General features: G+C 47.9%; 1 protein-coding gene across 5 annotated transcripts; it reads right to left on the bottom strand.

The window, feature by feature from the left end:
- Nucleotides 1–533: 533 nt before the first annotated feature.
- On the bottom strand, nt 534–27,058 carry LOC121281652 (uncharacterized protein C4orf54 homolog). 5 transcript variants are annotated; one of them, XR_005943913.1, is made up of 4 exons: nt 26,890–27,058; nt 21,012–25,708; nt 10,020–10,121; nt 534–1,823 (listed from the first exon to the last, which is right to left on the bottom strand). XR_005943913.1 is itself a non-coding variant. In XM_041194625.1 (3 exons), the coding sequence occupies exon 2, from the start codon at nt 25,273–25,275 to the stop codon at nt 21,031–21,033; it is 4,245 nt and encodes a 1,414-aa protein (XP_041050559.1). In that variant the 5' UTR covers nt 25,276–25,708; nt 26,864–27,058; the 3' UTR covers nt 534–1,823; nt 21,012–21,030. The 5 variants fall into 5 exon arrangements, 3 of the variants coding, with proteins under 3 accessions (XP_041050559.1, XP_041050558.1, XP_041050560.1); XR_005943915.1 differs by lacking the exon at nt 534–1,823 and adding an exon at nt 3,970–4,120; XM_041194625.1 differs by lacking the exon at nt 10,020–10,121 and having other exon boundaries at nt 26,864–27,058.
- Nucleotides 27,059–27,497: the final 439 nt, after the last annotated feature.

Genomic DNA, 27,497 nt, shown 5'->3' with positions numbered 1-27,497 from the left:
TAAATGAAAACTTTACTGTCTTCATTAATTTATTTTAAAAAAACGCCTCAATCTCCCTGAGGCACGGAGCTGTCTCAGGGAGATTGAAGTGCTCTTCTGCATGCCTGTGTGAACTGTGCGCTAGGCCCGGCTCAATCTCTCCTCACCCCCGCCCGCACAGGTAGCGCTCAGCACTGCCGCTCGCGATCCATGCAGGGCGGCCTTGATTGGCCCGCCCGCCTGAAATCGCGGAGCGGAGCCAATCGCGGGCAGCGGTCAGCTGACCGACTACCCCCACCTAGCACCCCAGCCAAGGGCAAAATCACGTCCATATATGTTCATTTTAAAAGCTGGAAATCCATGGGGAGCATGAAAACGCACCCGGAGGATGAGGTTCCCTTGGTGGAAGTGCGAAGAGTGAAATTGGCCATGTAACGGCCTGAATTTTTCGCTGATCCAGTGCCCGCAATTGGTGGGCCTGGGAGCAGATGGGAAACTCGCACCCCCCCCCACCCCCCTCCCCCCCCCCCCGCCCCCCCCCCACCCCACCCCCGCCGACCACGATCGGGACAGCCAGCATGAAATGCACGTGGAGAAAGGCTCAGCACTGCCGGCGGTGGTGAAGAGGGCGGGCGCTGATGGTGCTGGTGAGCGCTTCCACTGAGTTCCCTGAAGCCAGCTGTCTGCTTCAGGGAGCCGCAAACCTCCAGAGAATTTTCAAAACAAAAATGCTGCAAAATATGTCCATGCACAGCACAAACAAGCGCCTGATAGCATACCTCTAAATAAAAAGAGGGATATCTGGGAATTGCTTTTTTATATTTCTCCGCGGAGATTTCATCCTGCCCTGGGCCGAGGACATAAGATTCTGGCCAATGTATAAGTGGCAGAGCACCAAGGAGAGGGGCTATGACATAAAATGCCAAGGGCTTCAAGTTACTATCATTATGAATAATGTCCACTGCTTCTTTCGTATCTATGCTATCATGCCTGGTGCCAGTTAACCATTAGGTGTGCTTACACTGGATAACTGTCAGAGTGGACACCAAAGGTATCTGCTTTTCCTTACAAAAGTCTTTGCTTAAAAAAGCAAACAGCATCAAGCTAAGTCACTACTGTACAACTGGGTATTGTCACAAAGTCATGAGTAAACAGCCATTATTAGGAATCAGAAAGCCCAAATCAAATAATTTGTATGAAAACTAAAACCAGACAAATAATCTGTAGGTTAGATACTGTATTTTTTTTTTTGCACAGCTCTATTACTAGATACTGCTTTAAATCTTTAATAAAGTTTAAATTGAGGTATGGTTCAGGTGGAATTGTTATAAATTTGATTATCCTTCGCTGAATTACCTATTTCACAGTTTATTACAGAGAAAGAAAGTTAGGGCTCGACTGTTAATAATATTTTCTTGAACGCTCTGGCATTGCGCAGGTGTCAAATGTGCACAAGTTCAAGCAGGGTCACTGAATTATTCCTTAAAGGCCTTTTAAGGCCGAGTATTAAATTATCTGTGACTAACTGCAATTAACCTTTTCACCATCAAAGTGCTGTCATGCACAAGGTTCACTTCAATGACAAACCAGTTACCATCTTTAATAGCAAAATGATGAGCAAAAGCACAGTCATATAGTGTTTTCAGTAGTTAAAATAAAAGGGCATTGAATGCTCTGGCATAAAATATTTATACATGCTGCCAAAATTTTTTTTTGAACAGTAAAGAAATTATATTAAACACACATAACTACACGTGAGAACAGAAAAATCCTAAGGAAGTTTTAAGAAGTTGTTTTGCATTGTAAAGCAGTCTTCAAACAACATTCTTCATTCTCATCTCCTCCTAAATAAATATAGATAATATCAGAATTAGTCTCAAATCTTGCATTGTTGCAACTATATTTGACAAACCATCTTAACCTTCATAAACAAGGTGAAACAAGCTAGATATCAGACATGATCAATTATAAGAAGTACATGATTAGAGTAGAACAGAATCATGGTACCACATAGCACAGATGGAGGCCTTTTGGCCCATCATCCCAGTGCTAGCTCTTTGGAAGAGCCGTCCAATTAGCTCTCACCCTCTTTTATTTCCCCCAAAGCCTAGAATGTTTTTCCTTTTCGAGTATTTATCCAATCCCCTTTTGAAAGTTCCTATTGAATCTGCTTCCACCGCCCTTTCAGGCAGCGCGTTCCAGATCACAATAGCTCACTGTGTAAAAAAAATTCTCCTCATCTCCCCCTCTGGCTCTTTTGCCAATTATCTTAAATCTGTGTCCCTCTGGTTACTGGCTCTCCTGCTAGTGGAAACAGTTTCTCATTATTTACTCCATCAAAATCTCCTCATAATTTTGAACGCCTCGATTAAATCTCCCACCCAACCTTCTCTGCTCTAAGGAGAACAATGACACCTTCTTCACACAACTGAAGTCCCTCATTCCTGGTCCCACTCTAGTAAATCCCCTCCGCACCCTCTCCAAGGACCTGACATCCTTCCTAAAGTGTGGTGTCCAAAATTGGACACAATAGTCCAGCTATGGACTAAGCAAATTGGTACAAAAGTGTTAGCCCATAAAAAAATCAGCCTTATCAACTTGTCCTGCCACCTTTGAAGATCTCTGTATACTTTGATAATTTGTGGTGGGAATTTATCTCTCAATTTCTTCCTTTTTTTCTTGTTCTCTATTGATTTTGATCTTTTTAAACAGGTTTGCTGGAACCATAGAACGGTTACAGCACAGAAGGAGACCATTTGGCCCTTCGTGCCCATGCCAGCTCTCTGCAAGAGCGACTCCGACTCCGCTAGTTCCACTCCCGCTGCCTTACATGTCGTCCTGCAAATTTATTCTCGTTACTTGAAATCTCTGCCTCGCTCTGCAGCTATCTTTATAATTGTGATCAACAAGAGGAATGACCTTTACCAGGAAGCTGAGTAAGTCCATTAAATAGCGGAATATCATCAACATGTGGGAAGCTAGTATTTGGCAGAGACCTGGGTTCCCATGGCAAAGTAAACAAAGCTCACTGTGTCACTGACAGCAGATAAAGATAGCTTTGATGGACATTTGGATGCGTAACAAAGGTTTTGCTTTCTTCAACACATCGCCCAAGAGCTGGTCAAATTTAAAGAGGTAGCTTTTCAAATTTCCACCTAGGTGTAAAGTTGACCTTGCAGGCTCTCCGTTATATAAGCCTCCCGTTTTTCAACCCCACAATATAATAGGGCTGGAGAGGTGGGGGGGAGCGGGCGGAGGGGTGTGGGGCAAGAGGGGATCTTTCACACTAATTTTACCCTCAGGCAGCAAGCCAAACTCCCAATGTCTTACACTATCAGTGAAAAGGAGTTATGTTGACACAACTTGGGTATTGGAGGCCTTGTGGCTTGGTTGGTGGTACCCCTGCCTCTAAGCCAGGAGCAGTGGGTTCAAGTCCCTCTCCAGGACTTGTTGGATGAGGAATGAGCGTTCATGATGCAGACAAACAGGCTCATAACCGGCCTGCAAATCCACTGCAACGCTGTCGGGAAAAGGTAGGTGTATATGAAGGTACAAAACAAACACGGTTAGATATTAGGCACGTTATTAGCTGCAACACTGAATTCAACAACTTTAGATTATAACCATCACTCCCATTTTTTCAGACAGCGGGACTGGAAATGATTTTGCTGAAACTATTTACTTGTTTTCTGCTATTTACTGGCCCCCTTATCACCCCATCATCCCTTTTGTCACTTTATCTCTCCTGCTCACCACCCCCCCATATCCACCCTATTAAGGACCTTCCCTTTGCTATTCCTCCCCACATTTTCAGAGCTCCAGATTTGCTTATAAAATACTCAGTTTCTAATCTCTCCCGTTTCTGATGAAAGGCCACTAACCTGAAACATCAGCTCTGTCTCTCCCTCGCCACAGATGTTGCCTGACCTGCTTAGGTGTTTCCAACATTTTCTGGTTTTAATTTCAGATTTCCAACCACCACAGTAACCTGGCCTCCTCCAGCCCTACAACCCGCTGAGGTCTTTGCGATCTTGCAATGATGGCGTCCTGATTTTCACCATTCCTGACAATGCCTTCAGCAGCCCAGGCCCTAAGCCTGAACTTTGTAAACCATTTTCCAATATGTCCCCCTTTTTAAAACCTGGAAATTAACGTGAGCCAGACGCCAGCAAAAACAAAACAGCAATAAAGCAGCACAGAAACGTTCAGTGTATAATCATTAGGATTTGAATAAAGTTCAACACATAATATTATATCATATAAATATGAACATCTGTGTTTTAAGGCGCTGTGTAAAAGTATTACTATTTTATGAACTCATGTAGGTTTCAGACAAGCTCTCCATATTCCCTGGTGACAGAAATCTCAGTGAAGTCCCTCTCCCCACCCTCACAGACCCAATATAATCAGTCCCTTTCCCCCACCACATACACACACACACACACATATGCATACATACACGGAAACATACACGCACACACACACACACACACACACATATATATACATACACAAACATACACGCACACGCACATATATATATATATATATACACAGAAACATACACACACGCACACACACACGCACACATACACATGCACCTCACTTCACAACACTCCTCCCCCTACTCACTCAGCACTCACTTTCCCCTTCTCTCATTTTGGTCTAGTTTCTGGTGCCTGTGAAGCAGTGTCTCCAGCCTGGGGTATGGAGCCTGTACAACAGGCAGACAGGAACAGAAACACAGTAACCTTCCCACTCAGCCGAGTGATCACCCGGTTTTCCCTGCACTCAGACAGTGACTGAGTTACTCTTGCTGGCCTCTAGCTGCACCAGGTTGGTACACAAACACCCTGGGCCCACTGGAACTCGCCATTAGAAGTGTTTTCCGAAGTTAAGGCTAACTTAGGGCTCACCACCTGCCCTGTGCTGTTTAGTGGCATCAATCCAGTGGGTCCAGGGCTGTTCTACCAGAACCTCTAGATTGGGTCATCTCCTCTGCACAGTCACCATTGCTGCTTAGGGGAGGGGGGAGTTTGCAACCCCAAATGTGACTCTGCCACCCCACTGGGGGTAGTGACCCACAGTTTGGGAACTCATGCCCTAAGCCCTAGAATTTATTCCTTAAACCTCTCTATCTCTCTTTTAGAATATTTTGTAAAACATACCTTTCCGTCACCTATACACATATCTAGTTATGTGGCTCAGTGTCAAACTTTGTCTTATAATTGCTCCTGTGAGGCACTTTGGGATGGTTTACTACATTAAAGGCACTATATAAATGCAAGTTGTTGTTGTTAATGGCACCGATGTGATAAAATGCAAACAAATTAAATAGTAAACCTGGCAAGCAGTGAAAGATACTTAGCGCATTTCACCCTGACAGTCACAGTAGAGGAGGTTGATTGCCGTTATCAGTGGAAATATTTTGCAACTGGAATCGCTCTGAACCTCAGTGCGTGCCAGGGCCTGACATAGAACACAATTCAGCCTCTCCAGCCTGCTCCAGCGACTCTGTAACTGGTGCCACCAGGTCTGGCGATGCAGTTGCTGGCTGGTCATGTCCACTTCTTGCCATATCTTTCATCACTGAGGTGGAAGGGCAAGAGGTGGGAGGTCAGATGTGATACCGCCAAGGGACTGCCTGACCTGTGCTCACTGCAAACGTGCCCTGCTGGGCACTCCCTTAGCATGAATCCTTGACCGGTGTAGGAGTGGGACTCCTGAGCAGCATTGAGGTATGAGAGTCTAGACCTACTCGTTTCATCTAATATCCAAGTGTGATAAAAACCAGAGAACTCAGCCCACTGTGCACTTAATCCCAAAGGCCGCTAATTCAGCCAGTCCGTGAATTCACGAGAGATATTTGCACCATGTGAAGACCACAGCCCTCAGAGGGGAGAGGGGTCAGCTACAGGTCTCTGGGGCCATCAGGCACTTGGCGATGGACAATCCGAGTGCAGAACTACACAGATATGATTAGTGAACTCCTCTGCAAATATTGTAGGATTCTTATAATAATCAGAATATTGCAGCACAGAAGGAGGCCATTCAGCCCACCGAGTCCGCACTGACTCATTTGAAGAGCAATCTGTTTTTTTAAAAAAAAAATCTTTCATGGGATATGAGCGTCACTTGCATGGCCTGCATTTATTGCCTCTCCCTTGTCCAGTTCCCACCCGCACCACCCCCCACACCCCCCACCCCCCTCCCCACCCCAATTTCCCCATATTTGCTGGAATGTTTTTCCTTCACCAAGTAATTAACCATTTCCCTTTTGAAGATTACTCTTCGATCTGTATTCACCACCCTATCAGGTAGTGTATTAACAGTCGTTTGGTAATACAGAACTTGAGTATTTTCTGAAAAAGGAGACTTTTTTTGATGAAGCTTTTTGTCTTGCACGCATCAGGACAATTCGAAAGAATATCGAATGTAAAGGGAACAAAATTTATACTTTATGAGAAGAGAGTGCAGACTAGTTGGCAAGTAGACTCTGATTGGTAGATGTGTTGCCATGGAGAATGCACCAGTTGATAGTGACTAACAGTTGACTGCCAAACACTGTTTGAAATTTAAACCAGGCTGCTTGACTCTGATTGGTCAAGGCATTGTCCTGAGGAATGAGCCAGCAAATATCTGTCACTATATATACTGGAAGCTACACATATTAATACACAGGATCCTGTTCTTTGGAGACAGCACCTGTTTCAGCTAAACAAAATAAGTGACAGGCACCTGTCATTTGGACCCCGTAAGGAAAATGTAGGCTTCCCCTGGTGTGGCCTCAAGCTTCCCTCCTCCTTTCCCAGGTGATGGCCTTGATACGTGATCCTTCCTCCCACTTGCTATCCATGGGCCGACTCCGGGTCACATGGTTTCCTGCTGCTTCCCACATGGAACAAGCGGGAAGTTTGTCGGCAGTATTTTAATGAGGCCTTCTTTTCTGGAGTGAGTTTCTAACCTACGTGGTTTCTTGCCCATCCAAACAACAAGACCAGAGTTAAAATTAGACTCTTATCACTTCACGGTATATTAGGAAACAGAGAACAGATGACATAAATGGAAATTGCTGATAAGTAAATTAGTTTTGGAGGACAGAGCGGTGAAAGTTTGGAGTAACTTGGTGTGCAAGATAATACAATACATAAACATTGTGCTTGTTCAAAACTACATGCTATGATGGCAGAATTAATATATTAGTGGGCTGTGTCTGCTGAAGAGTTTTTTTTATTATTCGTTTATGGGGTATGGGTATCACTGACCTGGCCAGCATTTATTACGCAGCCCTAGTTCAGAGGACATTTAAGAGTCAACCTGTAGATCCGGAGTCACATGTAGGCCAGCCCAGCAGATTTCCTTCCCTAAAGGACATTAGTGAACCAGATGGGTTTTTGCCACAAGTGACAGTGGTTGCATAGTCATCATTAGACTTTGAATTCCAGATTTTTATTGAATTTAAATTCCACCATCTGTGGGTTTCGAACCTGGGTACCCCTGGAGCATTACCCTGGGGATCTGGGTTATTAGTCCCGTGACAACACCACTATGCCATCACCTCCCCTGCCCTGCCATCTAGGAGCTATAACCTTTACAATTAAAATCAAATACCTCAAAGCTGTTTGTTCCTTTTTTCACACATTTCTTTCCAGCATTGCCTGTCACTCCTGGGCTAACAAGGTTCCAGATTATTGCTAATGTAGATACCAGCAGTGGCTCAGGGAATAGCATTATGGTTGGAGGGTTCGAGCACCATTCCAGAGGCTTAAGCCTGTAGCTCATCATAGGATGTCACAGAGAGGCCACTTGGCCCATCATGCCTATGGTGGGTGCTAGCTCTTCATTTACTCTGATCCTTTTGTTTTGTCTTTACAGAGAAACCGCAGCACAGGAGGCATGTGCTGTGGCTAGCTCTAGGGCCAGAGACATAGGTGGGTCGAGACTGAGACACACAAGCATTGGGTCATCATACTTGCAAAAAGACACAAGCCACAGACTCAACAGAAGACTTAAACAAAAACAAAAATACCTGGAAAAACTCAGCAGGTCTGGCAGCATCTGCGGAGAGGAACAGAGTTAACGTTTCGAGTCCGAATGACCCTTCAAAACTAGAGCTATACCTTGAGTGCCCTACCATCCATTCTTAATTAGCACATTCGTTTAGATAATATCACCAACTTTAACTTTAACACCTATGTGTTCTATTGTACTATTGTCGTTGACATCTTTTGATGATCTGCTTCTATCACTGCTTGTTTGTCCCTACAACCACACCCACCCCCCTCCACCTCTCTGTCTCTCTATCTCTCCGCGCCCCACACACACACCTTAAACCAGCTTATATTTCAGCTCTTTCCTGGACTCGAACTCAAGTTCTGTCGAAGGGTCATGAGGACTCGAAATGTCAACTCTTTTCTTCTCCGCCGATGCTGCCAGACCTGCTGAGTTTTTCCAGGTAATTCTGTTTTTGTTTTGGATTTCCAGCATCCGCAGTTTTTTTGTTTTTGTTTTTATCCAGGTATTTTTGTTTTTGTTTTGGATTTCCAGCATCCGCAGTTTTTTTGCTTTTACCAACAGAAGACCTGAAGTACGAATGCCTTAAAGTGCTTAATGAAGTTTCTCTCCCCTGCTGTTTTGGCAGAGGCGTTAATCAGTTTAAAATAAACTGTGATCCAAGGAAGCTTCTTCTGCCTGGGCAGCTGCTGTCAATGAACCAGATCATAATCACCATGTGCCTGGAGGCACAGCATGTAGGGGAAGTGACTGCTGGCTAACTAAAAACAGTGGAAAGCTTTAATGCTCCATCTCAAAGTGAGTCAAAGTTCATGAGAGAGCTGGAGAGGGAGGGTCAATGGCACCGGATTTCAGGTCTTGATATACCTTAAGTATCTCATGAGTTGTCTCAGGCACCGCCCCTCCTCCACTGTTGCCCGGGCAGCTTCCTTCAATTGCAGTACCCCGCAAAAGCGGCTCAGATAGGCACATCTTTTGCTATGCTACAGCGGGCCAACATAAACATCCCAACAGGATTGCAAGGAGATTCTTGAGGCTAATGAGACCAAGACCATGAGCAGAGTAGTATCAGAGTGACTGGCAGCCAGAAGTGAGCACCAAGTCCAGAATAAGTGCCAGAGGGAAAAAGGGCAGAACCTTCAAGAGTGGAGTATTAAAGTACAATGGTGATTGTTCCACTGCTGCCCGGTTTACGTCCCCAAAATTCTGTCTGTGTCCTGAAGGTGTTTCTTGCACTAATATTGTTGGGTGAGGATGCTCACAGCTAGGGAGGGATTGTATTCTACCATCTCAGTGGTCTATAGGGGGGTTCCACTGCTTCCCACCTCTGTGCACACCCAGGCTCCATTGCGTGTAGTAGATTAGGATATGAAGACTCAAGGTGGACTTTCAAAAAGGCACAGGGACCACGGAGGGATTGAAGAGACATACTTATATTGGAGGCAGTTCAGAGAAGATTCACTGGGATGAAGGGGTTGTCTTACAAGGAAAGGTTGAGCAGGTTGGGTCTTTATTCGCTGGAGTTTAGAAGAATGAGAGGTGATCTTATTGAAACATATATGATTCTGAGGGGGGTCTTGATGGGGTAAATGCTGGGAGGATATTCCCCATTGTGGGGGAATCTAGAACCGGAGGAACAGTTTAAAAATAAGGATTCTTCCATTTAAGACAGAGTTAAGGGGAAATTGCTTCTCTCAGGGGGCTGTTAATATAGGAATTCTCTACTCCAGAGAGCGGTGGAGGCTGGGTCACTGAATATATTCAAGACTGAGACTGATAGATTTTTGAACTAAAGGGGAGTCAAGAGTTATGGAGGGCAGGTAGGAATGTGGAGACGAGACCAAGATCAGATCAGCCATGACCCTATTGAATTATGGTGCAGTTTGAGGACCTGCAAGGCCTACTCCTGCTCCTATTTCTTGTGTTCTAGAGCACAGCAGCACACGTGTGTGATGCGTGCCCTCACTTATTCACCTGCAACCCACTTCAATACATAACACCAAGAATTTTGCAAATAATTAACATACAATGCTCTGGTCAGCCAGTCCCTCGAGCACTGCATCCTGTTCTGGTCCCCTGGTGCCAGGGGCACTGTGGAGCTGGGAGGGGCGCGTTTGCTCCTCTTGCCTCTACGTTAAATGTGAAAAAATACATTTTAAAAAAAAATTTAGTTACCATTTTCACAGTGATAGAGGGTTAGGCTCAGCTGATGAATAAAATTTTTTTGTCAAGATGGCAACAGAATCGGGAGAATCTTCAGAAACTCAGTCACCTAGTGGCCAGAGCATGCAACTACACTATGACAGTTAACATAGCAACATTGAATAGGACATGTTGACATAGCAATTTACAATGGTTAGTTGTTAAGAAGAATGCACGTGAATGGCATAATGTGGCTCAAGGGGCTGAATGGCCTTCGCCGTTCCTAACTTGAGTAGTTCAAACAAGTTTATAGGCCGCAATAGCAAATCTTAAACAGTTTGTGAAAGTAATGTGCAAAACCTTGCACTTATATAGCGCCTTCACATCCTCGGGATATTCCAATTGTTTGCATTTGTCCCAAAGGGTCTGAGATAACAAAAAGGGCAGGACGTTAGGTTTAAATTACATAATCTCTGGTTAGACCCCATCTGGGGTACTACGTTCAGTTCTGGACACCATGGGCAGGATATTGAGTTCGGTGAGGCGGGGGGGGGGGGGGGCTGCTCACCAACGCGTAAAACGACGTTGGGTGGAACTCCCGACATCACCCTGCATCATTTCAATTTTCAGGCCGGCGGGGGTGCAGCCAAATCAGCTGTGTGTCCGCTGACCTGTCAATGGCCTACTGAGGCCATTTAAAAAGTAATTGAAGTAGTTAAAGGACCTGCCCATCCAACCTTAAGGTCGGTGGACAGGCCAGGAGCCCTGGCGGGCTTCAGAAAAAGCATCAAACCTCATCCACGGGCGGGGTGAGGTTTCATGTAGGTTTTTAAAAATTTAGTAAAAGTTTAATTAAAAGTGATGGACATGTTCCAACTCATGTGACAGTGTCACATGAGGGCTCACGTCAGGGAAGTTTTATTTTTTTATATTTTACATTTTTGGATTTGGTGCCGATCTCCCTAAGGCAGCACTTACCTTAGGGAATCCACCCCCCCACCCCCCAACCGTCCACACAGGGAGCGCATAGCCCACCCACTCAACATGGCAGCGTGCCCCCAATTGGGGGCGCCGATCGGAGGCAGGCCTGCAGACGCCCACTCCTGAACTTCGCCCCGACGGAGGGAAAATTCTTCCTCATAATTCAGGAAGGATCTACTGGTCTTGGTGAGACTGCAGTGCAAATTCATCAGAACATTAGCAGAGCTTTGAGGGTTAAATTACAAGGGCAGGTTGCAAGACTAGGCTTGTGTGCCCCTGAGTATAGAAGAGTCGGGGGTGATCTGATCCAAGTACTTAAGCTTAAAGGGTTTGATGGGACTAATGAAGAGAAGCTATCTACCTGGTGGAGTTGCCTTGGGGTGGGGGATGGGTGCGGGCTGGGAGTCTAGAACAAAGGAGCAGAAACTTAAAGTGAGAGCTTGGCTGTTCAGTGGTTATGTCAGGAAGCATGTTTAGTAGGGTAGATGCAGAGATGTTTCCACTTGTGCAGGAGACCAGAACTAGGGGCCATAAATATAAGATAACCACTAATAAGTTGAATAGAAAATTCAGGAGAAGCTTCTTTACCCAAAGAGTGGTAAGAATGTGAAACTCACTGTCACATAGGCCAGAATTTTACACTCCCCCATCAGTGGGTTTTAGGGGGATGGGTGGGTGGGCTGGGGTTTGGGGGGGGCGTGGGCGTATGGCGTGTGAAATTGAAGGAATAGGATGCCCTCTGGGTTCCCGCCCGTGCCAACCTTGCAGTGATTTTAGGCTGGGGTGGGCAAGGTCTTGGTTGGGAAGCCTGCCCTTGCACCAATTGAGGCCCTTAAGTGGCCAATTATTGGCCACCCAGGGACCGTTTCATGCCCAGCCTAAATTTTTAGGCTGGCAGGAGGATTGACCTTGCATGGGGCATGCCTGAAAATCAACAGGCCTAGGTTTCCACCAGGAAGTGGGTGGGGCGCCTCCATCAGAAGCCCCTTCTGACTGCACATGCCACCCCCCTTAAGGTCCGGTGGCCTTTGGACCTCCCACTCCTACCCTGGCCTCTCCCCTGACACCCAGAGCGCCCTCATGACCCACCACTCCCCCCACAACTTCCTTATCCTTTTTGCCCTAGAACCCCTTAAACTTACCTTGGCCTCTGCTCCCCACACACGTAGGCTCCGACTCCTTCCTGAACGTCCTCCTCTGTCCATTGCAGTGCTGTCGCTGCAGGGACTAGAGAGCTGCCAGCCAATCAGATTGGCCGGCAGCTCTCTAAGGCAGGACTCCCTCCCAAGTGAGGGGCCAAAGTCCCGCCTGCAGCCACTTAATGCTCATTCAGGACACTTGGAGTCGCCGGGGATGTGTTGCCTGCCAACTCTTTGAATTGTGGGAAGGGAGACCCCACCACATGAAAAATTTAAAGCAGTTAAGGCGAAGAGTATAGATGCAGATTAGGGGAAACTAGATGAGGACATGAGGGAGGAAAGATTGGAAGGATAGGTTGATAGGGCTGGACGAAATAGGGCAGGAGGAGGCTCTTGTGGAGCAACATGTTGGGCTGAATGGCCTGTTTCTGCGCTGTAAATATTTTGCATTTATGACAGTGATCAACAACTTTGTTTTGAATGTTAGCAACTGGCTACTTGGCACAGCTCCGAAAATGCTTAACATTAGATAGGGCAAGCAGCTTGGAGCTATTTACAGCAACACAACAACCCAGCTTTGACTTTCTCTTTGGATTACTTACAGTAAACTCCACCATCTTAAATTAGACACAAACAAAACACTCGCTGATTATTTTCTATGATGCACCATTAGCAGGCAAAATGAGTAATCTTAGCAGAAATTGAATTACCGCAATATAGGCAAGATTACCAATAAATCAGAAATAATTGTATCATTCCAGTATGCATAACTATCTAAGTTTTGCAAGTTTTACACTTCAGGTGTCACTGCACAAAAACTGCCAACAAATGGAAGAAAAATATACAAAGATCAGCAGCAGAGGTTGTAATATACGGACTCCTATGAGTTGATGCTTCATGTTGCTTTATATCTAATGTACAGCCATAAACTAACAAATTGCACACCTCCTCCCTTCCTCACAGGCAATTGGGATTTAAAGGGACAGGTCAGCTTAATCAAAATCACACCACTGCAGTAGAGTAACATCTGCCCTTTTCCCCAGCCCTATGTTTGCTTATAAACTGTTAGGTCTCAAACTTCACCCAATCTGATGAAGGATCATCACCCAGTAATCTTATAACTCTGTTTATTTCTGGCAGTTGTCTGGCATTTTCAGTTTTTATTTTAAATGTTTAGCACATCGTATTTTGTTTCTGATGTAGAGTACCTATCTGCTGCATGCAATAAAGCTCATGTCATTCTACTTCATCTGATTTACCAGGTGCAATGTGCACTGCCTGGTTATAATATTCCTGTCATTATAAAAGAACGTATCTTCTGGCTCACCATATGTTAAATCACTGGAGATCTGTTGAGGATTTTAAGTTTTACAACTCTACAAAGACCCTTTACCAAAATCTTTGATAGCTAACAAAGCATTATGTGGTGGTTAAATGTGTGCAAGTGCTACCATATATCTGTGTCATCGCTAAGACTTCCTATTTCCACCTCCGTAATGTCAACTCAACCCCTCACCTGGTCCAGAAGCCCTCAATCATTCCTTTATCACCTCGAGACTTGACTATTCTAACGCACTCCTGGCTGCTCTCCCACATTCCACCCTCCATAAACTTGGGGTCATCCAAAACTCTGCTGCCTGTGTCCTTACTTGCACCAAGTCCTGTTCAGCCACCACCCTGAGCTCCCTGACCTGCACTGGCACCCAGTTGAGCAATGCCTCAAATTTAAAATTCTCATCCTTGTTTTCAAATCCCTCCGTGGCCTCACCCCTCCCTATCTCTGGAATCTCTTCCAGCCCCACAATTCTTTGAGATCTCTATACTCCTCTAATTCTAGCTTCTTGAGCATTCCCGATTTTAATCATCCCACCACTGGCGGCTCTGCCTTCAGCTGCCTATGTCCTAGGCTCTGGAATTCCCTCCCTAAATCTCTCTGACTCTCTCTCCTCCTTTATGATGCTCCTTAAAGCCTACCTCTTTGATGAATCTTTTGACCCTCTGCTCTAATAACACCTTATGTGGCTCAGTGACAGACAATGAACATACGAATTAGGAGCAGCAGTAGGCCATTTGGGCCCCAAAAGCCTGCACTGCCATTCAATAAGATCATGGCTCATCTGATTGTGGTCTCAACTCTACTTTCCTTGGCGTAGTGGTGTTGTCACTGAACTAGTAATCCCAGGGACCCAGGGTAATGCTCTGGGGGCCTGGGTTTGAATCCCACCATGGTAGATGGTGAGATTTGAATTCAGCTAAAAATCTTGAATTAAAAGTCTAATGATGACCATGAAACCATTGTTGATTGTCGTAAAAACCCATCTGATTCACAAATGCCCTTTAGGGAAGGAAATCTGTTGCTCTTATCTGGTCTGGCCTACATGTGACTCTAGACGCACAGCAATGTGGTTGACTCCTGAATGGCCTAGCAAGCCACACAGTTCTCATGGGCAATAAATACTGGCCGAACCAGTGGCACCCCCATCCCATGAATGAATAAAAAACTAATTGACTCCCTTGTCAGTCAAGAATATATCTAACTCAGCCTTGAATATGTTCAATGATAAAAGATATTGTTTGTTGATCATTGCTGTGAGGAACCTTAAGACACTTTATTGAGTTAATGGTGCTATATATATATATATATATGTATATATATATATATATATATATATATATAGAGGAAACTATCTAATTCCTCTTCAAAGGAGTTTATGAACTCTACTTCAGTGGTGGCTTATGGCAAAGAATTCCACATTCTAATTATAAAGATTTTCCTTTTCCCACCTATTTCCATTATATAAAATAAAAAAAAACCCACTAGAGCTATACCTTGAGTGCCCTACCATCCATTCTTAATTAGCACATTCGTTTAGATAATATCACCAACTTTAACTTTAACACCTATGTGTTCTATTGTACTATTGTTGTTGACATCTTTTGATGATCTGCTTCTATCACTGCTTGTCGCTACAACCACACCAACCCCCTCCACCTCTCTGTCTCTCTATCTCTCCGCCCCCCACACACACACCTTAAACCAGCTTATATTTCAGCTCTTTCCTGGACTCGAACTCAAGTTCTGTCGAAGGGTCATGAGGACTCGAAACGTCAACTCTTTTCTTCTCCGCCGATGCTGCCAGACCTGCTGAGTTTTTCCAGGTAATTCTGTTTTTGTCCCACATTCTAACCACCTGGTGTTTCTTCTTTCTTCTAATCACCTTTTTAATTAATGTTTGCTTCTCTTAAACTTGTGCCTCCTTGATACCATTTTGCTGACTAATACAAATAGGTTTTCACTATTTGCCTCATCATAACATTGAAGATCTCTATCAGATTTCCCACTTAATCTTCTCAGTACCAGTGTGAAAATCCAAACTTCTCAGGTTTCTCTACATAACTATAAATTTCCATCTTCGCTCCTCCTGCGCCCTTTCCATTGCCATTATTTCCTTCCTATAACGTGATAGCCAGAACTACACACAATACTCCAACTGCAGTCTGAAACAGACTTTGTAAAGTTATATAGAATTACAGTACTTAGAGCACAGAAACAGGCCTTTCTGCCCAACTTGCCTATGTTGGTGCTTATCCTCCACATGACTTCTCATCTCAACCCTATCAGTATATCCCTCTATACCGTTCTCCCTCATGTGTTCATCTAACTTCCCAGCAAATGCATCTACACTATTCACCTGAAGCACTCCTTGTGGTAGTGAGTTCCAGTCTGAGTAAAGATGTTTCTCCTGAATTCCTTACTGAATTTACAAGTGACTATCTTATATTTACGGTCCCTTGTTTTGGATTCTCCCACAAGCAGAAATATTTTCCCTATGTCTAATCTATCAAACACTTTCATGATATTAAAAAGACGTGTAACTTGACCTTCTCTGTTTTTTATACTATGCTTCTGGGATCAAAACCATTGCTTTTAAATCTGGAACACTCCCCCCGCCCCCCCAAACCCCCTCACCCCCACCGCCCCCCCCCCCCCCCACCCCCCACCCCCCCCCCACCCCACCAATCCCACCCAACGCAGGGTGTCAATTAAATAGTTAAAAACTGAGAATGATAGATTTTCATTGAGCAAGGGTATTCAGGGTTTACAGAACCCAGACTGGTAGATGGAGTTAAGCCACAGATCAGTCATGACCTAACTGAATGAAGAAAAGGCTCAAAGGGCTGAATGGCCTACATGTGTTCCTATATTTCTTTAGTATGCTGCTTTGTTTCATGACCTGTGCACCAGCCCACCTGGATCCACCTGCATTTCTGTTCTATTTACAACCTCATCTTTTATGGTATATGTTCTTACCCGTTTCTTATGGTCAAAGTGCATGACTTCACGTATTTCTAGATGAAAGTGTACCTGACACCTACCTGCCCATCCAGCTGTCCTGTCCATATCCTCCTCCAGCCTCTTGTCACAATTTACCACACTTCCCAAGTATATATTGTTGGCAAGGTTTTATGTTGTTGTAACTTCTCTTCTCCAGCCATGTCCCTTGCCCCTTGCCCCACACTTCCCACTTCGCCACCCCCAGGCTTACTCGGCATTGCACTAAAGTCAGAGCAGCAGTGTAACTTGGCATTTAATGTTTAAATTATATAAAATATAGACAAACCTACATACCACCCCTATCTACAATAGCAAGTTGCATTTATATAACACCATTAATGTAATAAAGCATCCTAAGGATCTTCACAGCAGTGAGTGTCAAACAATATCTGACACTAAGACACATAAGGAGATATCAGGACAGGTGACCAAAGCTTGGTTAAAGAGGTGGGTATTAAGGAGTGTCTTAAAGGAGGAGAGAGGCAAAATAAGGAATTCCAGAGCTCAGAGCCCAGGCAGCTAAAGGCACAGCCGCCAATGCTGGAACGCTTAGAGCTGAGGAGGTTCAAGAGGCCAGAATCAGAGAAGTGCAGAGATCTGGAAGGGTTGTGAGGGCTGGAGGAGGTTACAGAGATAGGGACAGGTGAGGCCATGGAGGAATTTGTAAGTAAAGAAGCACATTTTAAAACTGAGGCTTTGCTGGATCGGAAGCCAATGTGGTTCTGAGAGCACAGGGGAGGATGGATGAATGGGATTTGATGCGTTAGGATACAGACAGCAAGGGTGCAAGACGGAAGACCAGCCAGGAGAGCACTGGAATAGTCATATCTAGAGGTAACAATGGCATTGGCGAGGGTTTTCAGAAGATGGGCTTAGGCAGGGCAAACTTTGCAGAGTATTTACTGTTTGCTAGTTTCTAGAATTGGACATCAAAAGATGGGCCACAGAGCAAAGGAAAACTCACTTTGTGCCATCAATAAAGAATGATGTTTATCCCACCCTATGCCTGTTGAGCTCAATATAAAGGAAAAGGGTGATTTGTTAGAAATGCACATGGTCATTGTTTTAGAGATGTTTACATTCATTAGTCCCAGTACAATATTCGCTGGGGAACAGAACAAACCCAGCAAGTTTGTCTTGATGAAAAAGGAACTTAGGTGGACTGATAAAACCAAGCTGGAACTTGGCCGAATGGAAATTGGTGCAGGTGCCAGTCCACACTCTGTGGCTTTTAAGGAGGGAATAGCAATATATTTAGGTTTACTTTTTATTTGGGTGTGAAGTTGGGTTCTTTAACGGAGCAGCTGATTAAGTCAGTCAATGAGTAGGTCAGCTACTTGACTCAGAATGTACTAGGCTTATAGAATCAATGGCACAGAAGGACGTTACTCAGCCCATTCTGCTTATGCTGGCTCTATGAAAGAGCTAATCAGTTAGGCCTGCTTCCTCCCCATCACCCCTCCCCCCTCCGCTTATTCCTCACAGCCAGTACACTCGCCAGTGGCAGTTTCTCTTTGTTTAATCTGTACAACCTCCTCAGAATTTTGAACACGTTTATTAAATCTCCACCCACCTCACAACCTTCTCTGCTCTAAGGAGAACGATCCCAGCTTCTCCAGTCTCTCCACATAGGTGCAGTCCTTCACCTCTAGCACCACTCTAGTAAATGGCTTCTGAACCCTATTCAAGGCCCTAACACCCTTTCTAAAGTGTGGCGTCCAGAACTGGACACAATATTCCAGCTGAGACCTAACCAGAGATTACTCCATGCTGGTTCTGTAGTTTATCTCATCCAAGGCAGTGGTTAGACTTTGTGAGTGGGCTCACAATGCCACAGGGGAAGCCTCTACCCAGCATTCCAGCTAGTGATACTTATCCAATGATCCCTATTGGAAATGTGTTTGTGTGTGAGGCCAATGGTTGAGGGCAGTTTCAAGATTGGCAACAATCAATGTTCCTTCTTGAACTGTGCTGGTGCACGACCATGTAGGAAATGGGAATGTGCTGCGCAGGGAACCAACAGGCCGCGCACAGGCCACAGTCCCTTGGTGATTCGTGCTTGTGCAGACCCACGTCCAATTTTAAAGGGGCCACACAGTGCAACAATGCCAGCTGCGCACATCGAACAGAAGCTAGAGGGATCATTGATTGTGATGGCTCTGCAGTCAAAGGGACTTGTTTGCACTTACTGAGACTAGTTCGAATCTGAGATGTGTAATGGTCGTCGGCAGGTGGTGATTACTTGCTGCTGCCATTGTTAGCATCGTTAGTTGGGTTCAAGTCATTTTTAGCTGCACTCTGAGGCAGCTCGCCAGTTGGGAAAGGCTTCTGTTTTTGTGAGCCCCACACAAATAAAGCTTAAAATAATTTTTGGCCCAAGGCCCCCTCCAATTTCTTAAGAAGCACGCGGGCAATTTGTTCAGGTGTGTGGCCCTTTAAATTTTTTTGCATGCTAACTTAAAGGGCCTGACCTGTGAGGTATAGCTGCACAGGAACTTCCAAGTTGTTGTGTGACTTAGAAGGAATGTTATTTTGGCTGTTTGCCTTTTTAGCAGCTCTCCTCTTTAAGGAATGTTGGTCAGGCCGCTCAATGTCAGTGGGAATGGTGGTGTGTCACACTGATACATGCTCCACTTATCTTTCCTTCAAAATTGCATTCAGGGTCCTAGGTAGGTCACAAGATTCCAGTTTGGCCCTTGCAAGTGTTGGTCAACTGGCCACCTGTCTCAGCACCATAACAAAAACGGCAGTGGCTACAGCAGCTGTACAGGTGGGTATTAGATGATATTTTCAATCTGCTATTGCATCCACTTACACCGTTTGAGAGTAGTCCCACTGACAAGGTGCACATATGAAGACTGGTTCATCTTGTCCTGTGCTGGAAAGCAACAACAAAACCGTGCCCTAACAAAGATGCAAAGTTTTAATAAACTTTGAGATTAGCTTTGCAGGGAAGATGAGGCAGGGTAAAATTTGAAGATGCGTACCCATCTCTAATGAAAGGGTCTTAAAAGGTCAGCTATTGTTCATGCGTTGAAAATACTTCTTGTAAATTGTATTCCCTAGAGCAGGGCTTCCCAAACTGTGGGTCGTGACCCCCAGCGGGGCCATGAGACGAGATTTTGGGGTCATGAGCTCTGAGGCAGCAATGGCGAGGCCCCTTTAAATTCGTCGACGTAGCCCCTTTAAACGGTGGGCTTAGTCTAACTGACCAACCTTTGAGGTTGATTCGGGCTCTAGAAAGGCCAGTGAAAAGGTTGGTGCTTTGTATTTAAAAACCCTGCAGTTCAAACAGCACCCCCGCCACCACTCCACCCACCCCCCCACCCCTCACCATCCCCCACCTCCACTCACAGCTCATCTCCCCACCTGGTTCACACTCTGGAGTCACAGCAAATTTCAAGCATCAAAATGGGGTCACAGTGGGAAAATGTTTGAGAAGTACTGTCCCAGTGTATGAAAGATTAGGGAGTGGTCTAATTGAGGGTTTAAGATGGTTTAGAGAGAAACCATTTCCTCTAGTGGGAGACTTAGAGCTTGGCTATTCAGGAAGTACTTCTTTAGATAAATGGTAAAGGAAATCTGGAACCCCCTCCACCCAAAAATCGTTATGGCTGGGGATTAACTGAAACTTTCAAATCGACGACTGATAGATTTTAGTTGGGCAAGTGTGTTAAGGGTTACAGAACGCAGATGGCTAAATGGAGTTTAGATATAGAACAGCCATGATCTAATTGAATGGAGGGGACATTGAAGAGGGTTGAGGGGCTAAATGACCTACTCATGTTCCTAATTAACATATTAGACATTGTTGATATGTTACATCATGCAATAGCCTGAAGATTCTCATTAAACAAGGTGTTTTATTCATTCACGGGATATGGACATCAATGTATTTAATGCACATCTCTAACTGCCTTGAGTGGCTTGCCAGGCCATTTTAAAGCCAGTTAAGAGTCAACAACATTACTCTGGGTCTGGAGCCACATTTTGGCCAGACCGGGTAAGGATGGCAGATTTCTCCACCCACGCCGCCGCCCCCCCCCACCCCGCCCCAACCCCAAAGGGTATTAGTGAACTAGATGGGGTTTTACAACAATCTGCTAGTTTTATGCTCACTGTTCCTGATGCTAGCTTTCTTCCAATTGCAGACTTCCTCAATTACACAAGCAAATTTAAATTCCCCCAGCCCATTTCCCAAAGTGGGATTTGAACTCGGTCAGATCATTAGCCCCAGGCTTTCAGGCTACGATGCCAGTAGTGTAAGAATTATGCTATGGTGCCTAATTCGAAGCATTAAACAAAGCATTAAGATTTTGATTTCACTACCTTATTCCTAATATTTGCATGATTAAACCTGGTCTAATGGGCAGCTTGTATTGCTCTCCCAACAGGGTCACTGCTCAGAGGTGCATACTTACATTAGGCGTGCCAGAGCTTTCATCTGTGCTCCACGACGAAACTCATGGTGGTTCCATCGAAGGAAGGTGGGGCTATGATTCTTGGCCCTGGCTGCGATGTGATGCTGATCACTGGTTTGCTATCTGAGAAGCCCTTGGAGGCCCCGGTTATGTGCTGAGAGGTCAGAGTCTGTGTACGGTTCAAGGATTTCCCAGTTGGGAAGTAGTAAGGGCTTTCCATGTAGTGGGCTTCGCTGTGCTGGCTCACAGTACTGTTGGCCTTCCTGCTCTCATTGCATTCATTCTCTGGCCGGGAGAGCTGAGTCTGTAGCGTGGGCAGCATGGTTGGCGTGGGAAGGAATCCGGGGTAGATCATGTAGGTGGTGCCGTAGGTGCCAGGGTTGATTGCGATGGGGGACATGGGCACTGACATGGGGGCCAGGGGCTGCTGCGGCATGGGCACATCCACGTACTGCCTGGTCTCCGGGTCGTACAGCCGCTTGTGGGCCGGCGGCATGGGCGTGTCGACCAGGTAGTACTGCCCGGTGGTGGGGTCCAGCAACATCTTGCGCTGCGTGTGCGGAGCCGGGAAGCAGGGCACCGGGGGGCTCTCCACCAGCACCGGCTGCTGCACCTTAATTGGGCTGATCCGCTCTGGAGGCTGCGCCCGAGGTGGGCTGAAGGCGATGCGCTGAGGCGCAGGCTGGTGGTAGATGGTGGCTGGGGACGGTACCCGCTGGTGTTTGGGGCTGGGGCTCTGCAGGGAGTAGGTGGTGGCAGGTAGCGGTGCAGGGGGCTGCTTTATGGGGATGGTGAGGTAGTTCTCGTATTCAGAGGGTAGCGACTGCTGCTGGTACTGGGAGCAGCTCTTGCTGTCCGCCGGGGTTGGCATCGCCGCGGCCGCTTTGCTCTGCTTCTCGCTCTCCTCCAGGGACTGGCGGCGGGGCGCCCGCAGCGAGCGAAATTCGGGCGGCGGCGGAGGCGGAGCCGGAGCCGGCGGGGACCTGACGCGGGCGGGTTTTGACTCTCGGGCGGACTGGCTGAGCGGCGGCGGCGGCGGCAGCAGCACCGGGGCCACGGTGAAGAGCTGCGGGACGGTGCACTTGCTACCAGGCTGGAGGCTCGGGGGGGCCCCCGGGGGCTTTGTCGGAGCGGCGGGTTCAGCCTTGCGAGCGGGATCCTGCCCGGGAGGTCGGGCCGGCCCCTCCCGCTCCCTCTCCCGCTCGGGGCCTGAAGCCTCCTCGCTGGCGATCAGGGACAGGACGTGGCTACCGGCCAGCGAACCGGGGCCGGACTCACTCTTCCGTTTCCACTCGTTCTTGTCGAAGACGTAGAGCTCCTCCATGGTCTTCACGGCCGCCGTTAGCTTCTCCAGGGCCAGCTGCTTGCTGGCCACCTTGCCGCCGGCGCTGGGCGGCGGCTTCTCCGCTCCCGCGGCGGCGGGCGGGCTTCCCGCCGCTCTCCTGACGCCGCCGCCGCCGCCGCCCGCCGCCTCCTTGAGCGGGACGCGGCCGGACGCCCGGTGCACAAAGGCGGAGCCGTTCTTCATACTCGGGCTACTGTCCGGACTCGGGCTCGAGCTACCGGCCTTGCTGCCGCCTCTCTCCTCGGTCACCGGCTTCAGAGCGCCGGGCAGGTCCTTCCTGCTGACCGCCTGGCACTTAATGACGATGGGCAGCTGCTCGTTGCCGTGCAGTTTGCTGCCTTCCAGCGTTAAGATGTGATAAGAGCTTTTGACCAACTTCTTAACGTCCCTGACCTGGTGGATGGGCGCCTGCAGCCTGTGGATATTGTCCCTTATGTCCCGCACGGTGAACTGAGGCGCTCTGATCTTCTCCTCGCCTCCCTGCAGCGCCTCTTCTAGAAACGACATGGAGAGCGCCTGGTATTTGGGGTCATCAGCTGACCTGCCCGGCAGGTTGCCCACATTCCCTCCTATCTTGGGAGTCAGCAGCTTGGCAATGCTGAATGGACTGGGCTTGCTCTCCTTGCGGCTCCGCAGTTTGATCCGGATTTCTGGCGACCTGCAAGGGGCGGCCTGGCCGTCGGCAGCGGCCCCCTCTCCTGCTGCCCCTTTCGGGGGTAAATGTCCTCCTCCCTGAGGCTGTGTCGTGCGTTTTGCCCTCTCCCCCGCCCCCGTCCCCTTCGCCGCTCTCTGAATGCTCGGCACAAAGAGGTGGGACATTTTCCGTTCTTTGCACAGAGCCTGCCGCCCAAGCTGCGCCCGCACCCGCTGGCCCGCTTTGTTCTCTCTGGTCTCTCTGTCCTCGCTCTGCTGCCTTTTGCACTCTCCCTCTTTCCAGGATCTGAACGCGCTGTGCTGACTCTGAAACAAACTCCCCTTATAAGTCTCGCCAGCCGCCTTCACCAAATCGCCAGCTGCCGCTGCCGCCGCTGCTGTTGCTGGGGCCGGAAAGTTGCGGCCGGTGGTCACCGAGCCCTGGGTCGTACCTTTGGCCGCTTCGCCGCAAACTTCCCCCGGGACAGGGGAAGATTCCGGGCTCCCGCTCCCACCGCCGCCGCTGAACTGGTTGCAGTTGGCTTTTTGCAAATCCCCCGGGTCCGCATCCCGCGTCGCCGCTTTGGGAAATTCCGAGCTGAGGGACGGGCTCGTCCGACCGGCGAACGAGGTGTCGGTAATCTCCCCCCTCTCCATCCTCAACTCCTGCTCATATTGCATTTTCTTCCAAATCACACTCTGTAAGAGATTGGAGGCGAATTTGGATTTTTTCTGTGTGCTCTCCATGTCTCCGACCGCTCTCCATGTCTCCTTATCGCCTCCCTGCTCCCTTGGCGCCGCTTCCGTAACCCCATCGGCGCAACGCGATCCTCCGGAATTCCTGACCATTGGATGGACACTCCTCTGGCTCTCTCTCCCGGCTGGGATCTGCTCCTTCACATCATAGTTGAAATTTAAAGTCTCTGTTAATGTAATGACCCTGGATCCAATCTCCTCAAATTTGCCAGTCACCTGGATGCGCCTTTTGGTTTGAACCCCTGATGAGGCTTCCGCCGGCTTTTCCTGCTTCTCGTGAACGGCGCTAGCCGCATCTTTAACCGGTAGGTGTTTCCCTTCCAAGCCGGTGGGCGCCTGTGGCCCCTTGTTGCTCGGGGCCTCCGCTCTCGGCGGGCCAGCGGCTAACGCTGGTTTCCCGCCAGGAAATTCGCTCGGATTTCTGTCCTCCGTTGCGTTGCGACGATGAGCGTCGACATATTCAGCCCAGCGGTTCAAACCAATGCTCTGCTCTGACAGCGATGACAAACCGGTTGATCGATCACCGGGGCAGTAAGTGTCAAAATATTCATCACCCGGACAGGCGAGACTGTGGAAAGCTCTGGCAGTTAGACTGCCAACTTCCTTGTCCGCATCGTCCAGTTCACTCACGGCGCTGGAGCTGCCGCTGTAAAACTCCAAACCTTTGCCCCCCACCTCGCTTTTAGCTGCGAACTTCGCTCTATCCGCCCTGGCTCCCCCGGTCAAACATTCCGAATTTCCCCGCAAATGTTGCTCCGTCTCCTCCTCTCGGGTACGGGCGCAAGCGACCTTCCCCTTTTCCTGGTCGCCGCGATTTTCGCCCACCGCCCGCGAACTTGCCCTGATGGACAGGTGGATGTGCCCGGTGGAACCGGCGCTGCCAGGCTGCTGCGCCTCTGCCGGGCGCCCTCCGCCCGCTACACTCTCTCCATTTCTCGGAATTTCCTGTCCGGGCGCCTCCTCCGCTGCGCCCGAAACCGGCGGCGTTTCACCGGCGCAGCTGGTGCCACGCGGGGTCTCCGAGCCTTCCTCGGATGCATCGCTTTCCAACGAGCTGCTGTCCAGGAAGGAATAGACGATGCTGCTCTCCTCCAGAGCACAGGAAGATCCCAGCCCAAACTCACAATCCCCGTCATGGTCCAGTTCATACAATTGGATTTCATGCGTGGTGATGAAATGCACCTCGTCATTCGTGCCCGGCTGGAAATCACCCCACAACAGATCAGAGTCAGTTTCCCTTCGCCCTGTATTTCCAACCAGTTCAGTACCGCCGTCCTTACCCCGCAATTGCGATCCAAAGGAGGGTCGGAAAAGGTCAGTCTCACTGGTGGATCCGATTTTGCCACCATTACGATCAAAATCACTGAAACTCCCGTAAATATCCGAGCCCACGACGGTTTCATAGCCGGAAAATCCGGCGGGCGACTCGCCCGTTAAGCGAAGCCCGCGAGATCCATTCTCCCCCGCCCGAGTTTCCTCGCCGCCGGCGCGCCTCGGGCGAGGGTCTCCCGGGTTCCGCTCCCTCCTCATGCCGGCCGCCGGCTCCGCTCTCACCGCTTCGCCCCTCACCTCCCCGGGCGGTTGGCGCCGCTCCGCCGGATCCCCGCCGGCCGCCCGCTCCGCCGGATCTCCGCCGGTCCCCCCCCGGCCACCGCGGGAAGCCGGGGTCGGTGCAGCCGCTTCCCTGGGGGCTCGCTGCCGGTCACTGTCCGGCAGGGTGGGCTGACCAGGGCCAGCAGCTGTCCTCCCGGCACGGCTCTGTCCCCTCGACCTTGAGCGGGCGCTGAGAACGCCGAGTCCCCGGTGACACGGGCGGAGAGAGTCCCATTCACAGCAGCCCCCGCCACCGAGAGATGAAGGCAAAGCATTTGGCAGTTCTCGGCTTCACTGTACCAGGCGTCACGTCAGCTGCCAGACATTCAGTCAAATGCTTGTCCCCAGCGATCCAAAGCGGGAGCATTTCCTAGAGGGAGTTAAAAGGAAAATAGCTTTTGAGTTCAATGATTAACACGAGGACACGTTCTTTTAAAAAAAAAACATTCTTTCAAATGATGCAAAATATTTCACGTTAAAAATCACATTCTTGTGCATTTAACGATTTTAACATCTGGGCGCTGTACTTAATAAAGACCTTTGCTTTCTTTGAAAAAGATAACTTCGTAATGCAGATTACGGCGGGGTGGGGGGGGCGGGTGGTGGTGCGGAAAGAACTTGCATTAATATAGCGCCTTCAGGTTGTCCCCAAACATCTTGCAGCCAGCGATGTCCTTTTTGGGAATACAGTCCCTGCTGATAATGGTGAAAGGGTGGGACTAACTGAACATCGTTCAAAGAGACAGCACTCGCACGACGGGCCGAATGGTCTCCTTCTTGTGCTCATCCTAGGTCGTTACGGACTTTGCCACCCAGACTGGTAGTAACCGGGTCTCCCCGTCTAACCGTTTTTAATGCAGAGACTTTAAACACATGATAACGAAGTGTAAATTCTGTTTTTAATCGCACATCCGCTGTTAGGTTAACCCAACATGTGGAAATTTGGACTGATCCATTGGGACCGATGTCTGGTGCAACTTTTGCCCGGGCTTTTCAAAAAGGAGCACAAGAGGCCAGTGCAGGTGCGGAAAAGGAACCTTCGTGCTAAATATAGCACCAACCTATTCTACTGAGGATTTTTAAGCATTAAAACTTGGGCGATTGCCACTTTTTAAAGATGGGATCTGAACCCAGCTGCGGACATTCAGTAGTTAACAGTAAGTGACAATCTTAGATTCAATTATAGGGTGTCACATTCTGATAACACGTTCAGATCTCCATCATTGTTGACCCCGAATCTTAATGCTACGTCCATTCCTGTTCAAAGACCGATACGAGTTTAGATCAAAGCATTCAGCAGCAACTTACGGTGAACTGCAAGGCTACAATTCAAACCCACGCGAAGTTATTACTGAGCGCAAGCCGGCTTTACGCGTTCTTTTGGCGAATTTCCTAACGTTTGATCGTAAATTGAGTTTGGTTGCGAAACACGTATGACAGCAGAAGATTATGTAAACCTTATGATTGACAGTGATATCCTGAGCATATCAATCAGATAAGAGTGATACGGGACCGAGACACAGACCATAGCTGATGAAGGTGGAAACTCACAATGCTGATAGCGACTGCTTTTCCGTGGTGTGAGCGGCCAGCGGCAGAGCGAGGATGAGCTGGACAGAGCTGCATCTGGAGTTTTGCGTGACTCTTTTGTTAGCAGCGCCTCATTGAAGACGACCCGCGAGTCAGAACTATAAACTATTCATAGACTATGCGTCAGTTATACCGATTGAATAAAGTACTATTTTAAACTAACCATTACATTCGCTCATTATGAAAATAAGAAGGGTGGGTGGGACAAAGGTAACAGGAAACGGAAATCGTGGATGGAGTTTTGGAGAGATGTCTGGAGCTGTTTAATGCTCACAGTCCTGCACCCGAGGCAGACATTGCTGGGATTCAACATTGGATTCAACATGTTCACATTGGAAAGGGAGGGACTTGCACCTTTCCCCACATCACGACTCCCCAAAGCACCTGCTAATGAAATATTTTTGAAGTGTAGCCTCTGTTAAAATGTAGAAAACCCAGCAGCCAATTTGTGTACAGCAAGCTCCTACTAACTGCAATGTTATAATAAGCAGGTCATTTTGATTGGTGATGTTGAAGGATCAGGGCCTGTCAGGTCAATGAGAGAACTCTTCTTCTTGGAAATGGTTCCA

This window comes from Carcharodon carcharias, chromosome 1, assembly GCF_017639515.1.
Source record: "Carcharodon carcharias isolate sCarCar2 chromosome 1, sCarCar2.pri, whole genome shotgun sequence".
Lineage (NCBI taxonomy): Eukaryota > Metazoa > Chordata > Chondrichthyes > Lamniformes > Lamnidae > Carcharodon > Carcharodon carcharias.
The sequence above is the reverse complement of the archived record's forward strand: the minus strand, read 5'-3'. Positions and strand labels throughout refer to the sequence as shown.